This window comes from Tetrao urogallus (assembly GCF_951394365.1).
Source record: "Tetrao urogallus genome assembly, chromosome: 20".
NCBI classification, from domain to species: Eukaryota; Metazoa; Chordata; class Aves; order Galliformes; family Phasianidae; genus Tetrao; species Tetrao urogallus.
Window position 1 is genome coordinate 199,672 of NC_136833.1, and position 22,973 is coordinate 222,644.

The 22,973-nt window shown below is 58.9% G+C and overlaps 3 protein-coding genes across 3 annotated transcripts; all 3 read left to right on the plus strand.

The window, feature by feature from the left end:
* Positions 1-2,264: 2,264 nt before the first annotated feature.
* Positions 2,265-6,303, plus strand: LOC306954166 (ciliary microtubule associated protein 1A-like; the record flags this gene model as incomplete). Its single annotated transcript, XM_079545236.1, has 8 exons — positions 2,265-2,374; positions 3,582-3,822; positions 4,128-4,257; positions 4,545-4,745; positions 5,135-5,236; positions 5,560-5,681; positions 5,848-5,988; positions 6,220-6,303. 8 exons carry the CDS (start codon positions 2,265-2,267, stop codon positions 6,301-6,303), a joined length of 1,131 nt encoding a protein of 376 aa, XP_079401362.1.
* Positions 6,304-7,076: 773 nt separating this feature from the next.
* Positions 7,077-14,367, plus strand: LOC306954169 (ciliary microtubule associated protein 1A-like; the record flags this gene model as incomplete). Its single annotated transcript, XM_079545238.1, has 9 exons — positions 7,077-7,200; positions 11,521-11,629; positions 11,754-11,886; positions 12,192-12,321; positions 12,609-12,809; positions 13,199-13,300; positions 13,624-13,745; positions 13,912-14,052; positions 14,284-14,367. The coding sequence occupies 9 exons, from the start codon at positions 7,077-7,079 to the stop codon at positions 14,365-14,367; spliced, it is 1,146 nt and encodes a 381-aa protein (XP_079401364.1).
* A 4,011-nt stretch (positions 14,368-18,378) lies between these two features.
* On the plus strand, positions 18,379-22,416 carry LOC306954170 (ciliary microtubule associated protein 1A-like; the record flags this gene model as incomplete). Its single annotated transcript, XM_079545239.1, has 8 exons — positions 18,379-18,488; positions 19,803-19,935; positions 20,241-20,370; positions 20,658-20,858; positions 21,248-21,349; positions 21,673-21,794; positions 21,961-22,101; positions 22,333-22,416. The coding sequence occupies 8 exons, from the start codon at positions 18,379-18,381 to the stop codon at positions 22,414-22,416; spliced, it is 1,023 nt and encodes a 340-aa protein (XP_079401365.1).
* Between the last annotated feature and the right edge of the window lie 557 nt (positions 22,417-22,973).

Sequence of the window (22,973 nt, forward strand, 5' to 3'; positions counted from 1 at the left end):
ATACATTTGGCAACAGCCATGCATTGCACAAGAACCAGTAATGACAAATCAGTAAGCAAAACAAACAGAGCTATTTGGCTCAGCTGCTTTCCCTCGCAGCCAGGAACTCCCAGCGGAAGCCAGGATCCAGGTGGGAATTCTTCAGCAGAAGAATTCTGCTGTGAATGTGGTGTTTCTCAGGAGCCGTACAACAGCACGCTTCAGTTAATTCACCAAAAGCGTACCTAGTCCAATCTGACAGTATGTGGACTTGCCATGGAGTGTTCTCTAAGATGATTTCGTGCCATGAGAACTGTCCACTTGAGCATTTCCAAAGCAATTCAAATGCTGGGAGAAAGAAATCCTAGGTTGGCAAGTTCGAGTACTGTTACAGTCTACAGAGGCTTTCACAGGAGAGCGTGTGCAGGATAGCCCACAGGAGGAAGCATCAAAGAGGAGTAATCCCAGAGACGTACACGTCTCCTACCAAAGCTTAGGCGCTTTCCAACAGCCACGTTTTGGATGGAGCTCCTGGACCGGTGTGACACTGAAAAGCATCAGTGCAAAAGGCTTTATGACACGTTTCCTTTGTGCCCACGTCTGACAGATATTAGATGGGTCCCCTGATTCATTTCCCAGTTTGTTAGGAATTTGGAAAGGCTGCGGAGGACTTACATGCCAGTCATGATCAGTTTGATAAAAAGGGGTGAAAGAAGGGCTCAAAAGAAAGGCTATCACTGTGCAGGGAGCACCAGGAAGCTAGGATGACCTCTAAGAACCCTGAAGCCAGTTGTGAAGTTTAACAGGTCCGAGGACCGATACCAATCACCACCCACACCCACAGCAACGCAAAACATAGCACTGCTGCAACCAGAACGTGTCATCAAGAGGTGTATTCAGGATTCTAGCGTGATCGCGTCTTCTGTCACAAACCACAGCTGTTAAAATCAGCTATCAGCCTTCCTGTGTCCAATCCAGGTCCCACGGGGATCTTCTGTAACATACAACAAGACACCGACTCGCCCTTCTGGGGCTTTGTTAATACGGCTAACAAAGGAGGGCACAGTCCAGCAAGTGTTGCTTTTCTATTCCTTTCTCGGGGTGTCTTTAGCCTTCCAAGCACATTCGTTCAGGGATTCCATTAGGGTTAGGGAAACTGGCCGCAGGTTAGCCGGGTCAATCGACACAGGCTGGCCAGGGAGATAAAAGGCTTTCCCTAGCTTCTCAGCCACTGAACCGTGACTCCCAGGGATAAGTGGCAAGAGTGGTGAGGCCTTTGCACAGAAGGTGTTACATCGAGGATCTCTTTGTTTCCCTTGGCTGTGAGCTTTCTCATGCATCCACCCCTCACCGCCCCCCGCTCACCTGGGAGGGACGAAGACAGCAGCTTTCTAATGGCTTGGAGAGCCACTCGGGTTCCTGGGGAGAGGCCCTGGCACCTGGGCTTTTGCTTTCCTCCAGATTCCTGAGCTTCTGTTCTGGCCACCGCTCAACGAATGCCTCTAACCTGACAGTGGCTGCTCCGTTCATCAGATCTCGTGGAACAGCCTTGTGCCAGCCCCGTGTCCAGAGACAATTACGCTTATGATCGATATTTCGCCTCCCTGCTTTTACTGACAGTGAGACCCTCCCAGTCCCACTGAGCTTTGGGCTAGGTGGCCGGGGGGCAAGGCTGGCCGCTGCAAGCCTCACTTCCCTTGGCTCCAATTTCCTGGAGGAAGAAACCGCTGGAAGAAACCATACTTTCTCCCGTAGTCAATTGACTCTTGGGCAACCTCCCCCCACGTCCGTGCTTTGTATCCCAACTGCAGATGGTTAGAGGTTACAGCCTCTTCTAACAGTGCCCGGCTTCTTTCTCCCTGAGACGTAGCATGTATCTCATCTTGCAGCTGTGTGCCTATGGCTTTCAGTGGTTCTGAAGCGCCCAGGTTGAAGCAGGCATCCTGTCAGGATCAACAGGCACCACCACCGGTGATTCACCGTGTGGCTGCAGCTTTCTATCATACGTCGTTTGGAGGCAAGCAGCCTTTGGGGCACTCTCTACTAACTGATCAACTGTTCCAGTAACAGCAACTCCAATAGCAACGGGGGGGCATTGCTGGCGGGGGGAGAAGCTGAGAAGCGAGACGACTCACTCCTGGCTTCTCCATCGCGCTTGGCACAGCGAGCGTTTGTTCCGCACCTGTCCTGAGAATAGGACAGTACGGTGGTTGTTCTGAAGCCTGGACCAGATTGTGACGGTTCTATTGCGGTGCAGAAGCAGGGCTGCAGTTCAGCACGGGGGGATGCCCCCGCAGCACTGCCCGTGGCTCAGGGCAGGGGAGGCGTCCCTGCGGAGCTGGAAAAGAAGCGCGCTGGAAGCCTTGGGGAGACGGGTGCAGCTTGGGCGCCCTGGGTGAGCTTTGGGGTCCTGGGAAACTTTGTGGCCAGCTGAAGGGCTTTGGGCAGTGTTGGGGGGATGGGCCCCTGGGGATTTTGGGGGGGGCAGGGGGCGAAGCTTGGGGCGTCCTGGGCATTTTGGGAGGGTTTTGAGGAGGCGTGGCAGCATCCTCGGAATTCTGGGGAAAGGCTGCACAGCTCGGTGTTGCCATCGGGGATCCTATTCTTCTTCAGGGTGAGGCGGGGGTGCGGCGGGATCCAGCAGTGCGCGCTCGCCGCCTGGAAGGCCAGCTGTGTTCTGGGCTGCATTAAAAAGGGGCGGCCAGCGGGGAGAGGGAGGTGATCGTCCTCCTCTGCTCGGCTCTTGTGAGGCCCCATCTGCAGCGCTGCGCCCAGGCCTGGGGCCGCCAGTACAACGAAGACGCAGAGCTCTCAGAACGGGTCCAGAGCAGGATCGCTAATAGGATCAGAGGGCTGGAGCAGCTCTCCTATGAAGAAGGGCTGAGGGAAGCGGGCTTGTTTAGCTTGGAGGAGGCTCCGGGGGAAACCTCACTGTGGCCTTCCGATACTCGAAGGGAGTGTATAAACAGGAGGGGGAATGTCTGTCTACAAGTCTCCTAGTGATAGGAGAAGGGGGAACGGGGAGGCTTAGGTTGGATGTGAGGGGGAAGTCTTTCACTCTGACGGTGGTGAGGCACTGGAACAGGCTGCCCAAGGAGGCTGTGGATGCCCCATCCCTGCAGGCATTCAAGGCCAGGCTGGACGTGACTCTGGGCAGCCTGGGCTGCTGGTTGGCGACCCGCACACAGCAGGGGGTTCAAACGAGATGGTCATTGTGTTCCTTTTCAACCCAGCCTGTTCTGTGATTCTATGATCTGGTCCTGGCCTGTTTGGGCCGGACTGGGCGAAGAGGAATTGCCTGGTGCCACGGATGTGCTCTAGAACAGAGTGAATGGCAACAACACGTGCACTTCATTTAGATGTATTTTTGGAACAAGCTAAAAGAGAGGGCAACCAAATCATCAAGCTGGTGGCTGCGCCTTCCCAGGCGGAAGGGACTTTCAGTGCATTTCCCCGCTGGGATTCTCTCCCTTGCAGGTGACGCTGATCAAGCCCCAGGAGCCCCGGGCGGCACGGGGCTGGAACTGAGAGCTCGGTCCATCTGCAGGGGTCGGCAGTCGTGCGCTCCAGCTTTTTCCGGGCTGGGGTGCGCGGCCGAAAAGGCGTGGAGGGCGCGGCTCCGGGCCGGCCGGGAGACGTCCCCGCACCGATGACGTCCCCGGAGCCCGCGTGCCGTCACAATGCCGACGCCGGGCCCTCCCCGAGGGCAGCTGGCCGGCGGCTCCAGGCGCCCCATTCGTGAGCTGCGCTGCCCGCAGCCGCTCGCCGTGCCCCGTGCCCGAGAGCAGCCCCAGCAGCAGACTAGCTCAGCCTCGTCGCGCTCGTCCTCCAAGGCTCACAGAGGTGAGGGAGAGCTCCGGCACGCTTCGGGCCGCAGAGCCCGGCCGCGGGGTGCGGGCTGAGCTCCGCCGCGCGCGAGGGGCGTGCGGCACGAGAGCGGCAGGACCGCCGTGAGCAGCAGAAATCGCTGCCGGCCCTTCTGGCTCGGGAGCCGCAAGCCACGCGGCGGACAGCTCGCGGCTGAGCGGAGGAGACAGCCCGCTCCTGCCGGCCCCTCCGGGCTCCGAGCGGCGGGCGGCGGCGAGCGGAGCTCACCCGCGGCCTCTGCCGGGGCAGCCCGGCCCTGACTCCTCTGCTCTTGCCTGTAGGTTTGGAGGCACGCGCCTGCCAGCATGGACGGAGCCTGGGTGGGGACGTGGAGACCGCATCGCCCGCGCGGCCTCATCTCGGCCCAGTTCCCCAGCCCCGGGCCCCAGTACTCCATCCCGGGGACAACAGGTACGGCGGCCATCGCCGGGGTGCAGGGGGACGCGCGTCGGGGCCGTGGCGGGGCAGAGCAGCTCCCGAGCCTTTCCCCGTGCCGTCGGAGCCTCCCGCAGACTCGGCGCTCTGGGGGCTCTCGCTGCGGAGTGCCTGCGCGCGTGGTGCGGGCAGGCCTTTGGAAACTGCTGGCCACAGGCAGCGCGCTGGCCAAAGCTCCGCTCTCTCCTTCCGGCGGCTTCGCAAGGCTCTGGCGCAGGCGTTTGCGCTCAGGGACTGACTGACTCTTCTGCTTTTCCTCCTAGGTTTCGTGGGCCACAGCCCCACCAAAGCCCGTGCCCCCGCGTACACGTTTCGCGGGACCAAGCCGCCTGCGGCCGAGAGCTGCGGGCCAGGTCCCTGCTACTTTGTGCAGCCCGCCGTCACCAGGAACGGGAAGCACGTGGCTCCGAGCGCCCACCTTTGTGGACGCCCCACGACAAAGACCACCGTCACCCCCGGACCCAGTGAGTACCACTTCTGCAGCGCTTCCCCCACACGTGGCGTTTGCCCTGGGTCAGCTCGCGCCCTGATGGAGCCGTCGGTCTTTTGTGAGAGAGCACAAACCGCTGTGAGCAGCGATAAACACGCTCTCCCCTCGGAGAAGGCCGGCTGCCCAGCACCACGGGCTGAGGGCACAAGGACCCCGCGTCCGAAAAGAACAGAGAGCCAGGGGCTGACAGGAGGGACAGCAAGGCAGGACATAGTGGCGGGGCACGGAAAAGCGTCCCCGCGTGCTGCGTGCGCCCCCCAGCAATCCTGCAGCCCTTCAGAAGACCCTTTCCTCGGGACGTTGTCTCTGCGGCTGCAGGAGACCAGCACTTCACGGCTTTCTTCCTCTTCTCCTCTGCCCCAGGTGACTACCGCACCGAGGAAGCCAACAGGCACATCTTCAAGTGCCCACCGGTGCAGTCCATGGCCTTCCGGCGGGAGCCCCTGCGCACAGACCGCCCTCCAGGTACGCTGACCCCGGCAAAGGCAGACCCTTCATCCTGAGCATCCTGCAGGGACGGGCTGCTGCTCAGCACCAGCAACGGGCCAACCGCGCAGCCTGCGCAGCGCTGGGGCCGCAAGCTTTCTGGCGTGACCAACACCTCTCGGCCCGCAGCGGCTCCGGCTGCTCGGGCTCGGAGCTGCCGGCACTGGCCCAGTGCCGAAGTAGAGGCAGGAACTGGCAGAGGGGCGAGCCCTCCCCCCAGCAGGCTGGGCGGGCTGCCCCTCTCTGCTGCTTCCGTCTCCTCCAGCCCCTCGCGCACACGCTCTCTGCTGCTCCTCCTGCAGGTCCGGGCACCTACACGCTGCCCAAGCTGATGGGCCCCAATACAGCCTACACAGCGGCCAGCCCCTGCTACTCCATGAGGGGAAGGAGCCAGCGCGGCCGCTTTGACGAAGACCTTGCCAAGGTGAGCTCTGCTGCTCCTCTTTTCCATGTTAGCATCCGAAGCTGGGCTGCTCTCCCTGTGCCAGGGGGCTTCCAAGCCCCAAGCACCTTTGCTTAACGCAGGCTTCCAAGGAAAGAGAGAGCCTTGCGTGTGATCCCAGCCCCGTGCACCCATGACTCTCTTGCAGACTCCGGGTCCCGCGGCGTTTCCCAAGGTAGCTGTGGACGCCTACAAGACCAGGGCGCCCGCGTACACCATGGCGGCCCGACCAAAACCTGCAGAGGGCAAAGCAGTGAAGCCCGGGCCCGCAGACTACAGCATAGGCCGGGTAAGGCAGCTCGCTGCTCAGCTCGTCCCCTCTGTTTCACAAGCACGGCCTTCACGCCTCTCCCCCTTGCCCTGAGGCTTCCTCCGGCCAAAGAGCTTCTGGCCGCAGGGACCAAGTGCCGGAGAGCAGGCCTGCTCCCTGCCCTCGTGCCACCTCTGAGCAGAGGAAGGGAGGGCAGCAGAGAAGAGAAGGGCCCTTGCTGATCTGCCTTTCCTTTTTTTGCCCTTCCAGGTGACACTGATCAAGCCCCGAGCGCCTGCATCCACTTTTGGAATCCGGCATTCCCTCTACACAACCCCTATGATTGTGGAATGAAACAGCCACGTCTGGAAGGCCGCCTTTGCTTTCCTGGCATGGGAGGGGACGGGAAGACACCAACCAACTGCCGGTTTCCACTTGATTCCATTTCCATCTATGGTCTTGATTCCATTCCATCTATGGACTTGATGCCATTTCCATCTATGGACATGATTCCATTCCATCTATGGACTTGATTCCATTCCATCTATGGACTTGATGCCATTTCCATCTATGGACTTGATGCCATTTCCATCTATCGACTTGATTCCATTTCCATCTATGGACTTGGGCTTTTGCCCATTTTACTTGAACAATTGTTAGCAATTGGAGTAAGTCATCAATAAAACCAACCCAACACCAACATGTGTGCTTTCTTGTTACTCCTTTTTCCTCCCCGCTGCACACAGGAATGCGCCAGCGCTTCCCGAAGCCTTTCAAACATCAGTACATTGGAAACCGCCGATGCTTGCTTGATCAGCCGTTTGCAGTGCTGATGTCTGCCACGTGCTGAAGTAAAGAATAAACGAAGCAAATAGCAAAGGGAGGCCGGCCGCGGGCAGTGCATCCCTTCCAGCGCCGACAGGAGGATTTTAGGGAGGTGCCCGGGGCTTACAGGACAACGGCTAAAATGTTGGTCCGACCAGTTTATTAGAGATCTTAATCAGGGAGGTGGGGAAGGGGAGGACGGACAGTATTTTGAATGAGGGGGATGGGGAAGAGAAGGAGGGCGATAGGAAACACAGGAAAGGAGAAGCAAGGAGTCTCTACAGGAAGCAAGAGGGAGATAGATGGTCACCACCGTGGATCCAGCGTGGTTCATAGTTCAGTCCTTGATCTTCAGTGATGGTGGGTCGTCGGGCACTGTTGTTCTGTCGACGACGACGGTGACCACGTGGCAGTACCACCTTATCTGTGAGTCCAGAGGGGTTGAGTCAGTTGTTTTTGGAGTGACAGCTTCTGGCTTTTGGATCTCGGCAGGAACTCCTTTGGTTCCCATCTTCCGGGCCTTGCCAGCAGATAAGAGGGAGCAGGGAGGCGCCCACTTGTATCTCGCCTTGTACCTGCAGGGTACAGTGGGATCATCCCCCAGTCTCCCACAGCAAGCTGGAGTCACTTGGTCACAGGCTAGCTCTTCCGCCAGCAAACGGTCCTGAGCACTCTCTTGCGAAGGCAAACAGCTACAATTGTCCACACAGTGATGTTGGTTGCCCCACGGCAACCCCCATCACTCATCTCCTAGACAAGTCAGTCTCATCACAAGAAATGCGTCTGGCAGCAAGCTTGGAGCCAGAACAAGGCTGCTTGAAACTGATGTGCAAGTGACCGTTCGTGGTGGTGAGGAAAGAGAAAAGAGAAAGGAAGAAAAGAGACAAAGTAAGCGGAAGGGAAAAGAGGGGTGGGGAGGAAGGGGGGTTAAACGTTACACAGTTGTTAGAAAGGATTTCTTGGGCTTGGTTACAAAGGTTGCCCTGATGCGCTGGACTTGTTCATCATCAGTTGAAGTGGTTACAAAGCACATGGAGGATACAAGTCCTTGTATAAGTTGAATCCACCATGGAACCACGCAAGGAACAAACACGAGAGTGGCAACGGCACACAGAATAGGAGGCGTTTCACCCACGGGCAATTTGTTTAGCAACCTCTTCATTGCCATCCAATTTGTAGGCAACAATTAGAGCCATCCAATTTGCCACAGACACCACCCGGTGACTCCTCAGCAGTGATGGCACCAATGTTACGCAATGAAGAAAAGGTAGAAAGTGAAAAGGGACAACCATACATTTGGCAACAGCCATGCATTGCACAAGAACCAGTAATGACAAATCAGTAAGCAAAACAAACAGAGCTATTTGGCTCAGCTGCTTTCCCCCGCAGCCAGGAACTCCCAGCGGAAGCCAGGATCCAGGTGGGAATTCTTCAGCAGAAGAATTCTGCTGTGAATGTGGTGTTTCTCAGGAGCCGTACAACAGCACGCTTCAGTTAATTCACCAAAAGCGTGCCTAGTCCAATCTGACAGTATGTGGACTTGCCATGGAGTGTTCTCTAAGATGATTTCGTGCCATGAGAACTGTCCACTTGAGCATTTCCAAAGCAATTCAAATGCTGGGAGAAAGAAATCCTAGGTTGGCAAGTTCGAGTACTGTTACAGTCTACAGAGGCTTTCACAGGAGAGCGTGTGCAGGATAGCCCACAGGAGGAAGCATCAAAGAGGAGTAATCCCAGAGACGTACACGTCTCCTACCAAAGCTTAGGCGCTTTCCAACAGCCACGTTTTGGATGGAGCTCCTGGACCGGTGTGACACTGAAAAGCATCAGTGCAAAAGGCTTTATGACACGTTTCCTTTGTGCCCACGTCTGACAGATATTAGATGGGTCCCCTGATTCATTTCCCAGTTTGTTAGGAATTTGGAAAGGCTGCGGAGGACTTACATGCCAGTCATGATCAGTTTGATAAAAAGGGGTGAAAGAAGGGCTCAAAAGAAAGGCTATCACTGTGCAGGGAGCACCAGGAAGCTAGGATGACCTCTAAGAACCCTGAAGCCAGTTGTGAAGTTTAACAGGTCCGAGGACCGATACCAATCACCACCCACACCCACAGCAACGCAAAACATAGCACTGCTGCAACCAGAACGTGTCATCAAGAGGTGTATTCAGGATTCTAGCGTGATCGCGTCTTCTGTCACAAACCACAGCTGTTAAAATCAGCTATCAGCCTTCCTGTGTCCAATCCAGGTCCCACAGGGATCTTCTGTAACATACAACAAGACACCGACTCGCCCTTCTGGGGCTTTGTTAATACGGCTAACAAAGGAGGGCACAGTCCAGCAAGTGTTGCTTTTCTATTCCTTTCTCGGGGTGTCTTTAGCCTTCCAAGCACATTCGTTCAGGGATTCCATTAGGGTTAGGGAAACTGGCCGCAGGTTAGCCGGGTCAATCGACACAGGCTGGCCAGGGAGATAAAAGGCTTTCCCTAGCTTCTCAGCCACTGAACCGTGACTCCCAGGGATAAGTGGCAAGAGTGGTGAGGCCTTTGCACAGAAGGTGTTACATCGAGGATCTCTTTGTTTCCCTTGGCTGTGAGCTTTCTCATGCATCCACCCCTCACCGCCCCCCGCTCACCTGGGAGGGACGAAGACAGCAGCTTTCTAATGGCTTGGAGAGCCACTCGGGTTCCTGGGGAGAGGCCCTGGCACCTGGGCTTTTGCTTTCCTCCAGATTCCTGAGCTTCTGTTCTGGCCACCGCTCAACGAATGCCTCTAACCTGACAGTGGCTGCTCCGTTCATCAGATCTCGTGGAACAGCCTTGTGCCAGCCCCGTGTCCAGAGACAATTACGCTTATGATCGATATTTCGCCTCCCTGCTTTTACTGACAGTGAGACCCTCCCAGTCCCACTGAGCTTTGGGCTAGGTGGCCGGGGGGCAAGGCTGGCCGCTGCAAGCCTCACTTCCCTTGGCTCCAATTTCCTGGAGGAAGAAACCGCTGGAAGAAACCATACTTTCTCCCGTAGTCAATTGACTCTTGGGCAACCTCCCCCCACATCCGTGCTTTGTATCCCAACTGCAGATGGTTAGAGGTTACAGCCTCTTCTAACAGTGCCCGGCTTCTTTCTCCCTGAGACGTAGCATGTATCTCATCTTGCAGCTGTGTGCCTATGGCTTTCAGTGGTTCTGAAGCGCCCAGGTTGAAGCAGGCATCCTGTCAGGATCAACAGGCACCACCACCGGTGATTCACCGTGTGGCTGCAGCTTTCTATCATACGTCGTTTGGAGGCAAGCAGCCTTTGGGGCACTCTCTACTAACTGATCAACTGTTCCAGTAACAGCAACTCCAATAGCAACGGGGGGGCGTTGCTGGCGGGGGGAGAAGCTGAGAAGCGAGACGACTCACTCCTGGCTTCTCCATCGCGCTTGGCACAGCGAGCGTTTGTTCCGCACCTGTCCTGAGAATAGGACAGTACGGTGGTTGTTCTGAAGCCTGGACCAGATTGTGACGGTTCTATTGCGGTGCAGAAGCAGGGCTGCAGTTCAGCACGGGGGGATGCCCCCGCAGCACTGCCCGTGGCTCAGGGCAGGGGAGGCGTCCCTGCGGAGCTGGAAAAGAAGCGCGCTGGAAGCCTTGGGGAGACGGGTGCAGCTTGGGCGCCCTGGGTGAGCTTTGGGGTCCTGGGAAACTTTGTGGCCAGCTGAAGGGCTTTGGGCAGTGTTGGGGGGATGGGCCCCTGGGGATTTTGGGGGGGGCAGGGGGCGAAGCTTGGGGCGTCCTGGGCATTTTGGGAGGGTTTTGAGGAGGCGTGGCAGCATCCTCGGAATTCTGGGGAAAGGCTGCACAGCTCGGTGTTGCCATCGGGGATCCTATTCTTCTTCAGGGTGAGGCGGGGGTGCGGCGGGATCCAGCAGTGCGCGCTCGCCGCCTGGAAGGCCAGCTGTGTTCTGGGCTGCATTAAAAAGGGGCGGCCAGCGGGGAGAGGGAGGTGATCGTCCTCCTCTGCTCGGCTCTTGTGAGGCCCCATCTGCAGCGCTGCGCCCAGGCCTGGGGCCGCCAGTACAACGAAGACGCAGAGCTCTCAGAACGGGTCCAGAGCAGGATCGCTAATAGGATCAGAGGGCTGGAGCAGCTCTCCTATGAAGAAGGGCTGAGGGAAGCGGGCTTGTTTAGCTTGGAGGAGGCTCCGGGGGAAACCTCACTGTGGCCTTCCGATACTCGAAGGGAGTGTATAAACAGGAGGGGGAATGTCTGTCTGCCAGTCTCCTAGTGATAGGAGAAGGGGGAACGGGGAGGCTTAGGTTGGATGTGAGGGGGAAGTCTTTCACTCTGACGGTGGTGAGGCACTGGAACAGGCTGCCCAAGGAGGCTGTGGATGCCCCATCCCTGCAGGCATTCAAGGCCAGGCTGGACGTGACTCTGGGCAGCCTGGGCTGCTGGTTGGCGACCCGCACACAGCAGGGGGTTCAAACGAGATGGTCATTGTGTTCCTTTTCAACCCAGCCTGTTCTGTGATTCTATGATCTGGTCCTGGCCTGTTTGGGCCGGACTGGGCGAAGAGGAATTGCCTGGTGCCACGGATGTGCTCTAGAACAGAGTGAACGGCAACAACACGTGCACTTCATTTAGATGTATTTTTGGAACAAGCTAAAAGAGAGGGCAACCAAATCATCAAGCTGGTGGCTGCGCCTTCCCAGGCGGAAGGGACTTTCAGTGCATTTCCCCGCTGGGATTCTCTCCCTTGCAGGTGACGCTGATCAAGCCCCAGGAGCCCCGGGCGGCACGGGGCTGGAACTGAGAGCTCGGTCCATCTGCAGGGGTCGGCAGTCGTGCGCTCCAGCTTTTTCCGGGCTGGGGTGCGCGGCCGAAAAGGCGTGGAGGGCGCGGCTCCGGGCCGGCCGGGAGACGTCCCCGCACCGATGACGTCCCCGGAGCCCGCGTGCCGTCACAATGCCGACGCCGGGCCCTCCCCGAGGGCAGCTGGCCGGCGGCTCCAGGCGCCCCATTCGTGAGCTGCGCTGCCCGCAGCCGCTCGCCGTGCCCCGTGCCCGAGAGCAGCCCCAGCAGCAGACTAGCTCAGCCTCGTCGCGCTCGTCCTCCAAGGCTCACAGAGGTGAGGGAGAGCTCCGGCACGCTTCGGGCCGCAGAGCCCGGCCGCGGGGTGCGGGCTGAGCTCCGCCGCGCGCGAGGGGCGTGCGGCACGAGAGCGGCAGGACCGCCGTGAGCAGCAGAAATCGCTGCCGGCCCTTCTGGCTCGGGAGCCGCAAGCCACGCGGCGGACAGCTCGCGGCTGAGCGGAGGAGACAGCCCGCTCCTGCCGGCCCCTCCGGGCTCCGAGCGGCGGGCGGCGGCGAGCGGAGCTCACCCGCGGCCTCTGCCGGGGCAGCCCGGCCCTGACTCCTCTGCTCTTGCCTGTAGGTTTGGAGGCACGCGCCTGCCAGCATGGACGGAGCCTGGGTGGGGACGTGGAGACCGCATCGCCCGCGCGGCCTCATCTCGGCCCAGTTCCCCAGCCCCGGGCCCCAGTACTCCATCCCGGGGACAACAGGTACGGCGGCCATCGCCGGGGTGCAGGGGGACGCGCGTCGGGGCCGTGGCGGGGCAGAGCAGCTCCCGAGCCTTTCCCCGTGCCGTCGGAGCCTCCCGCAGACTCGGCGCTCTGGGGGCTCTCGCTGCGGAGTGCCTGCGCGCGTGGTGCGGGCAGGCCTTTGGAAACTGCTGGCCACAGGCAGCGCGCTGGCCAAAGCTCCGCTCTCTCCTTCCGGCGGCTTCGCAAGGCTCTGGCGCAGGCGTTTGCGCTCAGGGACTGACTGACTCTTCTGCTTTTCCTCCTAGGTTTCGTGGGCCACAGCCCCACCAAAGCCCGTGCCCCCGCGTACACGTTTCGCGGGACCAAGCCGCCTGCGGCCGAGAGCTGCGGGCCAGGTCCCTGCTACTTTGTGCAGCCCGCCGTCACCAGGAACGGGAAGCACGTGGCTCCGAGCACCCACCTTTGTGGACGCCCCACGACAAAGACCACCGTCACCCCCGGACCCAGTGAGTACCACTTCTGCAGCGCTTCCCCCACACGCGGCGTTTGCCCTGGGTCAGCTCGCGCCCTGATGGAGCCGTCGGTCTTTTGTGAGAGAGCACAAACCGCTGTGAGCAGCGATAAACACGCTCTCCCCTCGGAGAAGGCCGGCTGCCCAGCACCACTGGCTGAGGGCACAAGGACCCCGCGTCCGAAAAGAACAGAGAGCCAGGGGCTGACAGGAGGGACAGCAAGGCAGGACATAGTGGCGGGGCACGGAAAAGCGTCCCCGCGTGCTGCGTGCGCCCCCCAGCAATCCTGCAGCCCTTCAGAAGACCCTTTCCTCGGGACGTTGTCTCTGCGGCTGCAGGAGACCAGCACTTCACGGCTTTCTTCCTCTTCTCCTCTGCCCCAGGTGACTACCGCACCGAGGAAGCCAACAGGCACATCTTCAAGTGCCCACCGGTGCAGTCCATGGCCTTCCGGCGGGAGCCCCTGCGCACAGACCGCCCTCCAGGTACGCTGACCCCGGCAAAGGCAGACCCTTCATCCTGAGCATCCTGCAGGGACGGGCTGCTGCTCAGCACCAGCAACGGGCCAACTGCGCAGCCTGCGCAGCGCTGGGGCCGCAAGCTTTCTGGCGTGACCAACACGTCTCGGCCCGCAGCGGCTCCGGCTGCTCGGGCTCGGAGCTGCCGGCACTGGCCCAGTGCCGAAGTAGAGGCAGGAACTGGCAGAGGGGCGAGCCCTCCCCCCAGCAGGCTGGGCGGGCTGCCCCTCTCTGCTGCTTCCGTCTCCTCCAGCCCCTCGCGCACACGCTCTCTGCTGCTCCTCCTGCAGGTCCGGGCACCTACACGCTGCCCAAGCTGATGGGCCCCAATACAGCCTACACAGCGGCCAGCCCCTGCTACTCCATGAGGGGAAGGAGCCAGCGCGGCCGCTTTGACGAAGACCTTGCCAAGGTGAGCTCTGCTGCTCCTCTTTTCCATGTTAGCATCCGAAGCTGGGCTGCTCTCCCTGTGCCAGGGGGCTTCCAAGCCCCAAGCACCTTTGCTTAACGCAGGCTTCCAGGGAAAGAGAGAGCCTTGCGTGTGATCCCAGCCCCGTGCACCCATGACTCTCTTGCAGACTCCGGGTCCCGCGGCGTTTCCCAAGGTAGCTGTGGACGCCTACAAGACCAGGGCGCCCGCGTACACCATGGCGGCCCGACCAAAACCTGCAGAGGGCAAAGCAGTGAAGCCCGGGCCCGCAGACTACAGCATAGGCCGGGTAAGGCAGCTCGCTGCTCAGCTCGTCCCCTCTGTTTCACAAGCAGGGCCTTCACGCCTCTCCCCCTTGCCCTGAGGCTTCCTCCGGCCAAAGAGCTTCTGGCCGCAGGGACCAAGTGCCGGAGAGCAGGCCTGCCCCCTGCCCTCGTGCCACCTCCGAGCAGAGGAAGGGAGGGCAGCAGAGAAGAGAAGGGCCCTTGCTGATCTGCCTTTCCTTTTTTTGCCCTTCCAGGTGACACTGATCAAGCCCCGAGCGCCTGCATCCACTTTTGGAATCCGGCATTCCCTCTACACAACCCCTCTGATTGTGGAATGAAACAGCCACGTCTGGAAGGCCGCCTTTGCTTTCCTGGCATGGGAGGGGACGGGAAGACACCAACCAACTGCCGGTTTCCACTTGATTCCATTTCCATCTATGGTCTTGATTCCATTCCATCTATGGACTTGATGCCATTTCCATCTATGGACATGATTCCATTCCATCTATGGACTTGATTCCATTCCATCTATGGACTTGATGCCATTTCCATCTATCGACTTGATGCCATTTCCATCTATGGACTTGATGCCATTTCCATCTATGGACTTGGGCTTTTGCCCATTTTACTTGAACAATTGTTAGCAATTGGAGTAAGTCATCAATAAAACCAACCCAACACCAACATGTGTGCTTTCTTGTTACTCCTTTTTCCTCCCCGCTGCACACAGGAATGCGCCAGCGCTTCCCGAAGCCTTTCAAACATCAGTACGTTGGAAACCGCCGATGCTTGCTTGATCAGCCGTTTGCAGTGCAGATGTCTGCCACGTGCTGAAGTAAAGAATAAACGAAACAAATAGCAAAGGGAGGCCGGCCGCGGGCAGTGCATCCCTTCCAGCGCCGACAGGAGGATTTTAGGGAGGTGCCCGGGGCTTACAGGACAACGGCTAAAATGTTGGTCCGACCAGTTTATTAGAGATCTTAATCAGGGAGGTGGGGAAGGGGAGGACGGACAGTATTTTGAATGAGGGGGATGGGGAAGAGAAGGAGGGCGATAGGAAACACAGGAAAGGAGAAGCAAGGAGTCTCTACAGGAAGCAAGAGGGAGATAGATGGTCACCACCGTGGATCCAGCGTGGTTCATAGTTCAGTCCTTGATCTTCAGTGGTGGTGGGTCGTCGGGCACTGTTGTTCTGTCGACGACGACGGTGACCACGTGGCAGTACCACCTTATCTGTGAGTCCAGAGGGGTTGAGTCAGTTGTTTTTGGAGTGACAGCTTCTGGCTTTTGGATCTCGGCAGGAACTCCTTTGGTTCCCATCTTCCGGGCCTTGCCAGCAGATAAGAGGGAGCAGGGAGGCGCCCACTTGTATCTCGCCTTGTACCTGCAGGGTACAGTGGGATCATCCCCCAGTCTCCCACAGCAAGCTGGAGTCACTTGGTCACAGGCTAGCTCTTCCGCCAGCAAACGGTCCTGAGCACTCTCTTGCGAAGGCAAACAGCTACAATTGTCCACACAGTGATGTTGGTTGCCCCACGGCAACCCCCATCACTCATCTCCTAGACAAGTCAGTCTCATCACAAGAAATGCGTCTGGCAGCAAGCTTGGAGCCAGAACAAGGCTGCTTGAAACTGATGTGCAAGTGACCGTTCGTGGTGGTGAGGAAAGAGAAAAGAGAAAGGAAGAAAAGAGACAAAGTAAGCGGAAGGGAAAAGAGGGGTGGGGAGGAAGGGGGGTTAAACGTTACACAGTTGTTAGAAAGGATTTCTTGGGCTTGGTTACAAAGGTTGCCCTGATGCGCTGGACTTGTTCATCATCAGTTGAAGTGGTTACAAAGCACATGGAGGATACAAGTCCTTGTATAAGTTGAATCCACCATGGAACCACGCAAGGAACAAACACGAGAGTGGCAACGGCACACAGAATAGGAGGCGTTTCACCCACGGGCAATTTGTTTAGCAACCTCTTCATTGCCATCCAATTTGTAGGCAACAATTAGAGCCATCCAATTTGCCACAGACACCACCCGGTGACTCCTCAGCAGTGATGGCACCAATGTTACGCAATGAAGAAAAGGTAGAAAGTGAAAAGGGACAACCATACATTTGGCAACAGCCATGCATTGCACAAGAACCAGTAATGACAAATCAGTAAGCAAAACAAACAGAGCTATTTGGCTCAGCTGCTTTCCCCCGCAGCCAGGAACTCCCAGCGGAAGCCAGGATCCAGGTGGGAATTCTTCAGCAGAAGAATTCTGCTGTGAATGTGGTGTTTCTCAGGAGCCGTACAACAGCACGCTTCAGTTAATTCACCAAAAGCGTGCCTAGTCCAATCTGACAGTATGTGGACTTGCCATGGAGTGTTCTCTAAGATGATTTCGTGCCATGAGAACTGTCCACTTGAGCATTTCCAAAGCAATTCAAATGCTGGGAGAAAGAAATCCTAGGTTGGCAAGTTCGAGTACTGTTACAGTCTACAGAGGCTTTCACAGGAGAGCGTGTGCAGGATAGCCCACAGGAGGAAGCATCAAAGAGGAGTAATCCCAGAGACGTACATGTCTCCTACCAAAGCTTAGGCGCTTTCCAACAGCCACGTTTTGGATGGAGCTCCTGGACCGGTGTGACACTGAAAAGCATCAGTGCAAAAGGCTTTATGACACGTTTCCTTTGTGCCCACGTCTGACAGATATTAGATGGGTCCCCTGATTCATTTCCCAGTTTGTTAGGAATTTGGAAAGGCTGCGGAGGACTTACATGCCAGTCATGATCAGTTTGATAAAAAGGGGTGAAAGAAGGGCTCAAAAGAAAGGCTATCACTGTGCAGGGAGCACCAGGAAGCTAGGATGACCTCTAAGAACCCTGAAGCCAGTTGTGAAGTTTAACAGGTCCGAGGACCGATACCAATCACCACCCACACCCACAGCAACGCAAAACATAGCACTGCTGCAACCAGAACGTGTCATCAAGAGGTGTATTCAGGATTCTAGCGTGATCGCGTCTTCTGTCACAAACCACAGCTGTTAAAATCAGCTATCAGCCTTCCTGTGTCCAATCCAGGTCCCACAGGGATCTTCTGTAACATACAACAAGACACCGACTCGCCCTTCTGGGGCTTTGTTAATACGGCTAACAAAGGAGGGCACAGTCCAGCAAGTGTTGCTTTTCTATTCCTTTCTCGGGGTGTCTTTAGCCTTCCAAGCACATTCGTTCAGGGATTCCATTAGGGTTAGGGAAACTGGCCGCAGGTTAGCCGGGTCAATCGACACAGGCTGGCCAGGGAGATAAAAGGCTTTCCCTAGCTTCTCAGCCACTGAACCGTGACTCCCAGGGATAAGTGGCAAGAGTGGTGAGGCCTTTGCACAGAAGGTGTTACATCGAGGATCTCTTTGTTTCCCTTGGCTGTGAGCTTTCTCATGCATCCACCCCTCACCTGAGAGGGGCAAAGACAGCAGCTTTCTAATGGCTTGGAGAGCCGCTCGGGTTCCTCGGGAGAAGCCCTCACACCTGGGCTTTTGCTTTCCTCCAGATTCCTGAGCTTCTGTTCCGGCCACCGCTCAACGAATGCCTCTAACCTGACAGTGGCTGCTCCGTTCATCAGATCTCGTGGAACAGCCTTGTGCCAGCCCCGTGTCCAGAGACAATTACGCTTATGATCGATATTTCGCCTCCCTGCTTTTACTGACAGTGAGACCCTCCCAGTCCCACTGAGCTTTGGGCTAGGTGGCCGGGGGGCAAGGCTGGCCGTGGCAAGCCTCACTTCCCTTGGCTCCAATTTCCTGGAGGAAGAAACCGCTGGAAGAAACCATACTTTCTCCCGTAGTCAATTGACTCTTGGGCAACCTCCCCCCACGTCCGTGCTTTGTATCCCAACTGCAGATGGTTAGAGGTTACAGCCTCTTCTAACAGTGCCCGGCTTCTTTCTCCCTGAGACGTAGCATGTATCTCATCTTGCAGCTGTGTGCCTATGGCTTTCAGTGGTTCTGAAGCGCCCAGGTTGAAGCAGGCATCCTGTCAGGATCAACAGGCACCACCACCGGTGATTCACCGTGTGGCTGCAGCTTTCTATCATACGTCGTTTGGAGGCAAGCAGCCTTTGGGGCACTCTCTACTAACTGATCAACTGTTCCAGTAACAGCAACTCCAATAGCAACGGGGGGGCGTTGCTGGCGGGGGGAGAAGCTGAGAAGCGAGACGACTCACTCCTGGCTTCTCCATCGCGCTTGGCACAGCGAGCGTTTGTTCCGCACCTGTCCTGAGAATAGGACAGTACGGTGGTTGTTCTGAAGCCTGGACCAGATTGTGACGGTTCTATTGCGGTGCAGAAGCAGGGCTGCAGTTCAGCACGGGGGGATGCCCCCGCAGCACTGCCCGTGGCTCAGGGCAGGGGAGGCGTCCCTGCGGAGCTGGAAAAGAAGCGCGCTGGAAGCCTTGGGGAGACGGGTGCAGCTTGGGCGCCCTGGGTGAGCTTTGGGGTCCTGGGAAACTTTGTGGCCAGCTGAAGGGCTTTGGGCAGTGTTGGGGGGATGGGCCCCTGGGGATTTTGGGGGGGGCAGGGGGCGAAGCTTGGGGCGTCCTGGGCATTTTGGGAGGGTTTTGAGGAGGCGTGGCAGCATCCTCGGAATTCTGGGGAAAGGCTGCACAGCTCGGTGTTGCCATCGGGGATCCTATTCTTCTTCAGGGTGAGGCGGGGGTGCGGCGGGATCCAGCAGTGCGCGCTCGCCGCCTGGAAGGCCAGCTGTGTTCTGGGCTGCATTAAAAAGGGGCGGCCAGCGGGGAGAGGGAGGTGATCGTCCTCCTCTGCTCAGCTCTTGTGAGGCCCCATCTGCAGCGCTGCGCCCAGGCCTGGGGCCGCCAGCACAACGAAGACGCAGAGCTCTCAGAACGGGTCCAGAGCAGGATCGCTAATAGGATCAGAGGGCTGGAGCAGCTCTCCTATGAAGAAGGGCTGAGGGAAGCGGGCTTGTTTAGCTTGGAGGAGGCTCCGGGGGAAACCTCACTGTGGCCTTCCGATACTCGAAGGGAGTGTATAAACAGGAGGGGGAATGTCTGTCTGCCAGTCTCCTAGTGATAGGAGAAGGGGGAACGGGGAGGCTTAGGTTGGATGTGAGGGGGAAGTCTTTCACTCTGACGGTGGTGAGGCACTGGAACAGGCTGCCCAAGGAGGCTGTGGATGCCCCATCCCTGCAGGCATTCAAGGCCAGGCTGGACGTGGCTCTGGGCAGCCTGGGCTGCTGGTTGGCGACCCGCACACAGCAGGGGGTTCAAACGAGATGGTCATTGTGTTCCTTTTCAACCCAGCCTGTTCTGTGATTCTATGATCTGGTCCTGGCCTGTCTGGGCCGGACTGGGCGAAGAGGAATTGCCGGTGCCACGGATGCGCTCTAGAACAGAGTGAACGGCAACAACACGTGCACTTCATTTAGATGTATTTTTGGAACAAGCTAAAAGAGAGGGCAACCAAATCATCAAGCTGGTGGCTGCGCCTTCCCAGGCGGAAGGGACTTTCAGTGCATTTCCCCGCTGGGATTCTCTCCCTTGCAGGTGACGCTGATCAAGCCCCAGGAGCCCCGGGCGGCACGGGGCTGGAACTGAGAGCTCGGTCCATCTGCAGGGGTCGGCAGTCGTGCGCTCCAGCTTTTTCCGGGCTGGGGTGCGCGGCCGAAAAGGCGTGGAGGGCGCGGCTCCGGGCCGGCCGGGAGACGTCCCAGCACCGATGACGTCCCCGGAGCCCGCGTGCCGTCACAATGCCGACGCCGGGCCCTCCCCGAGGGCAGCTGGCCGGCGGCTCCAGGCGCCCCATTCGTGAGCTGCGCTGCCCGCAGCCGCTCGCCGTGCCCCGTGCCCGAGAGCAGCCCCAGCAGCAGACTAGCTCAGCCTCGTCGCGCTCGTCCTCCAAGGCTCACAGAGGTGAGGGAGAGCTCCGGCACGCTTCGGGCCGCAGAGCCCGGCCGCGGGGTGCGGGCTGAGCTCCGCCGCGCGCGAGGGGCGTGCGGCACGAGAGCGGCAGGACCGCCGTGAGCAGCAGAAATCGCTGCCGGCCCTTCTGGCTCGGGAGCCGCAAGCCACGCGGCGGACAGCTCGCGGCTGAGCGGAGGAGACAGCCCGCTCCTGCCGGCCCCTCCGGGCTCCGAGCGGCGGGCGGCGGCGAGCGGAGCTCACCCGCGGCCTCTGCCGGGGCAGCCCGGCCCTGACTCCTCTGCTCTTGCCTGTAGGTTTGGAGGCACGCGCCTGCCAGCATGGACGGAGCCTGGGTGGGGACGTGGAGACCGCATCGCCCGCGCGGCCTCATCTCGGCCCAGTTCCCCAGCCCCGGGCCCCAGTACTCCATCCCGGGGACAACAGGTACGGCGGCCATCGCCGGGGTGCAGGGGGACGCGCGTCGGGGCCGTGGCGGGGCAGAGCAGCTCCCGAGCCTTTCCCCGTGCCGTCGGAGCCTCCCGCAGACTCGGCGCTCTGGGGGCTCTCGCTGCGGAGTGCCTGCGCGCGTGGTGCGGGCAGGCCTTTGGAAACTGCTGGCCACAGGCAGCGCGCTGGCCAAAGCTCCGCTCTCTCCTTCCGGCGGCTTCGCAAGGCTCTGGCGCAGGCGTTTGCGCTCAGGGACTGACTGACTCTTCTGCTTTTCCTCCTAGGTTTCGTGGGCCACAGCCCCACCAAAGCCCGTGCCCCCGCGTACACGTTTCGCGGGACCAAGCCGCCTGCGGCCGAGAGCTGCGGGCCAGGTCCCTGCTACTTTGTGCAGCCCGCCGTCACCAGGAACGGGAAGCACGTGGCTCCGAGCGCCCACCTTTGTGGACGCCCCACGACAAAGACCACCGTCACCCCCGGACCCAGTGAGTACCACTTCTGCAGCGCTTCCCCCACACGCGGCGTTTGCCCTGGGTCAGCTCGCGCCCTGATGGAGCCGTCGGTCTTTTGTGAGAGAGCACAAACCGCTGTGAGCAGCGATAAACACGCTCTCCCCTCGGAGAAGGCCGGCTGCCCAGCACCACTGGCTGAGGGCACAAGGACCCCGCGTCCGAAAAGAACAGAGAGCCAGGGGCTGACAGGAGGGACAGCAAGGCAGGACATAGTGGCGGGGCACGGAAAAGCGTCCCCGCGTGCTGCGTGCGCCCCCCAGCAATCCTGCAGCCCTTCAGAAGACCCTTTCCTCGGGACGTTGTCTCTGCGGCTGCAGGAGACCAGCACTTCACGGCTTTCTTCCTCTTCTCCTCTGCCCCAGGTGACTACCGCACCGAGGAAGCCAACAGGCACATCTTCAAGTGCCCACCGGTGCAGTCCATGGCCTTCCGGCGGGAGCCCCTGCGCACAGACCGCCCTCCAGGTACGCTGACCCCGGCAAAGGCAGACCCTTCATCCTGAGCATCCTGCAGGGACGGGCTGCTGCTCAGCACCAGCAACGGGCCAACCGCGCAGCCTGCGCAGCGCTGGGGCCGCAAGCTTTCTGGCATGACCAACACGTCTCGGCCCGCAGCGGCTCCGGCTGCTCGGGCTCGGAGCTGCCGGCACTGGCCCAGTGCCGAAGTAGAGGCAGGAACTGGCAGAGGGGCGAGCCCTCCCCCCAGCAGGCTGGGCGGGCTGCCCCTCTCTGCTGCTTCCGTCTCCTCCAGCCCCTCGCGCACACGCTCTCTGCTGCTCCTCCTGCAGGTCCGGGCACCTACACGCTGCCCAAGCTGATGGGCCCCAATACAGCCTACACAGCGGCCAGCCCCTGCTACTCCATGAGGGGAAGGAGCCAGCGCGGCCGCTTTGACGAAGACCTTGCCAAGGTGAGCTCTGCTGCTCCTCTTTTCCATGTTAGCATCCGAAGCTGGGCTGCTCTCCCTGTGCCAGGGGGCTTCCAAGCCCCAAGCACCTTTGCTTAACGCAGGCTTCCAAGGAAAGAGAGAGCCTTGCGTGTGATCCCAGCCCCGTGCACCCATGACTCTCTTGCAGACTCCGGGTCCCGCGGCGTTTCCCAAGGTAGCTGTGGACGCCTACAAGACCAGGGCGCCCGCGTACACCATGGCGGCCCGACCAAAACCTGCAGAGGGCAAAGCAGTGAAGCCCGGGCCCACAGACTACAGCATAGGCCGGGTAAGGCAGCTCGCTGCTCAGCTCGTCCCCTCTGTTTCACAAGCACGGCCTTCACGCCTCTCCCCCTTGCCCTGAGGCTTCCTCCGGCCAAAGAGCTTCTGGCCGCAGGGACCAAGTGCCGGAGAGCAGGCCTGCTCCCTGCCCTCGTGCCACCTCTGAGCAGAGGAAGGGAGGGCAGCAGAGAAGAGAAGGGCCCTTGCTGATCTGCCTTTCCTTTTTTTGCCCTTCCAGGTGACACTGATCAAGCCCCGGGCGCCTGCATCCACTTTTGGAATCCGGCATTCCCTCTACACAACCCCTATGATTGTGGAATGAAACAGCCACGTCTGGAAGGCCGCCTTTGCTTTCCTGGCATGGGAGGGGACGGGAAGACACCAATCAACTGCCAGTTTCCACTTGATTCCATTTCCATCTATGGACTTGATGCCATTTCCATCTATGGACTTGATGCCGTTTCCATCTATGGACTTGATGCCATTCCATCTATCGACTTGATTCCATTCCATCTATGGACTTGATGCCATTTCCATCTATGGAGTTGATGCCATTTCCATCTATCGATTCCATTTCCATCTATGGACTTGGGCTTTTGCCCATTTTACTTGAACAATTGTTAGCAATTGGAGTAAGTCATCAATAAAACCAACCCAACACCAACATGTGTGCTTTCTTGTTACTCCTTTTTCCTCCCCGCTGCACACAAGAATGCGCCAGCGCTTCCCGAAGCCTTTCAAACATCAGTACGTTGGAAACCGCCGATGCTTGCTTGATCAGCCGTTTGCAGTGCTGATGTCTGCCACGTGCTGAAGTAAAGAATAAACGAAGCAAATAGCAAAGGGAGGCCGGCCGCGGGCAGTGCATCCCTTCCAGCG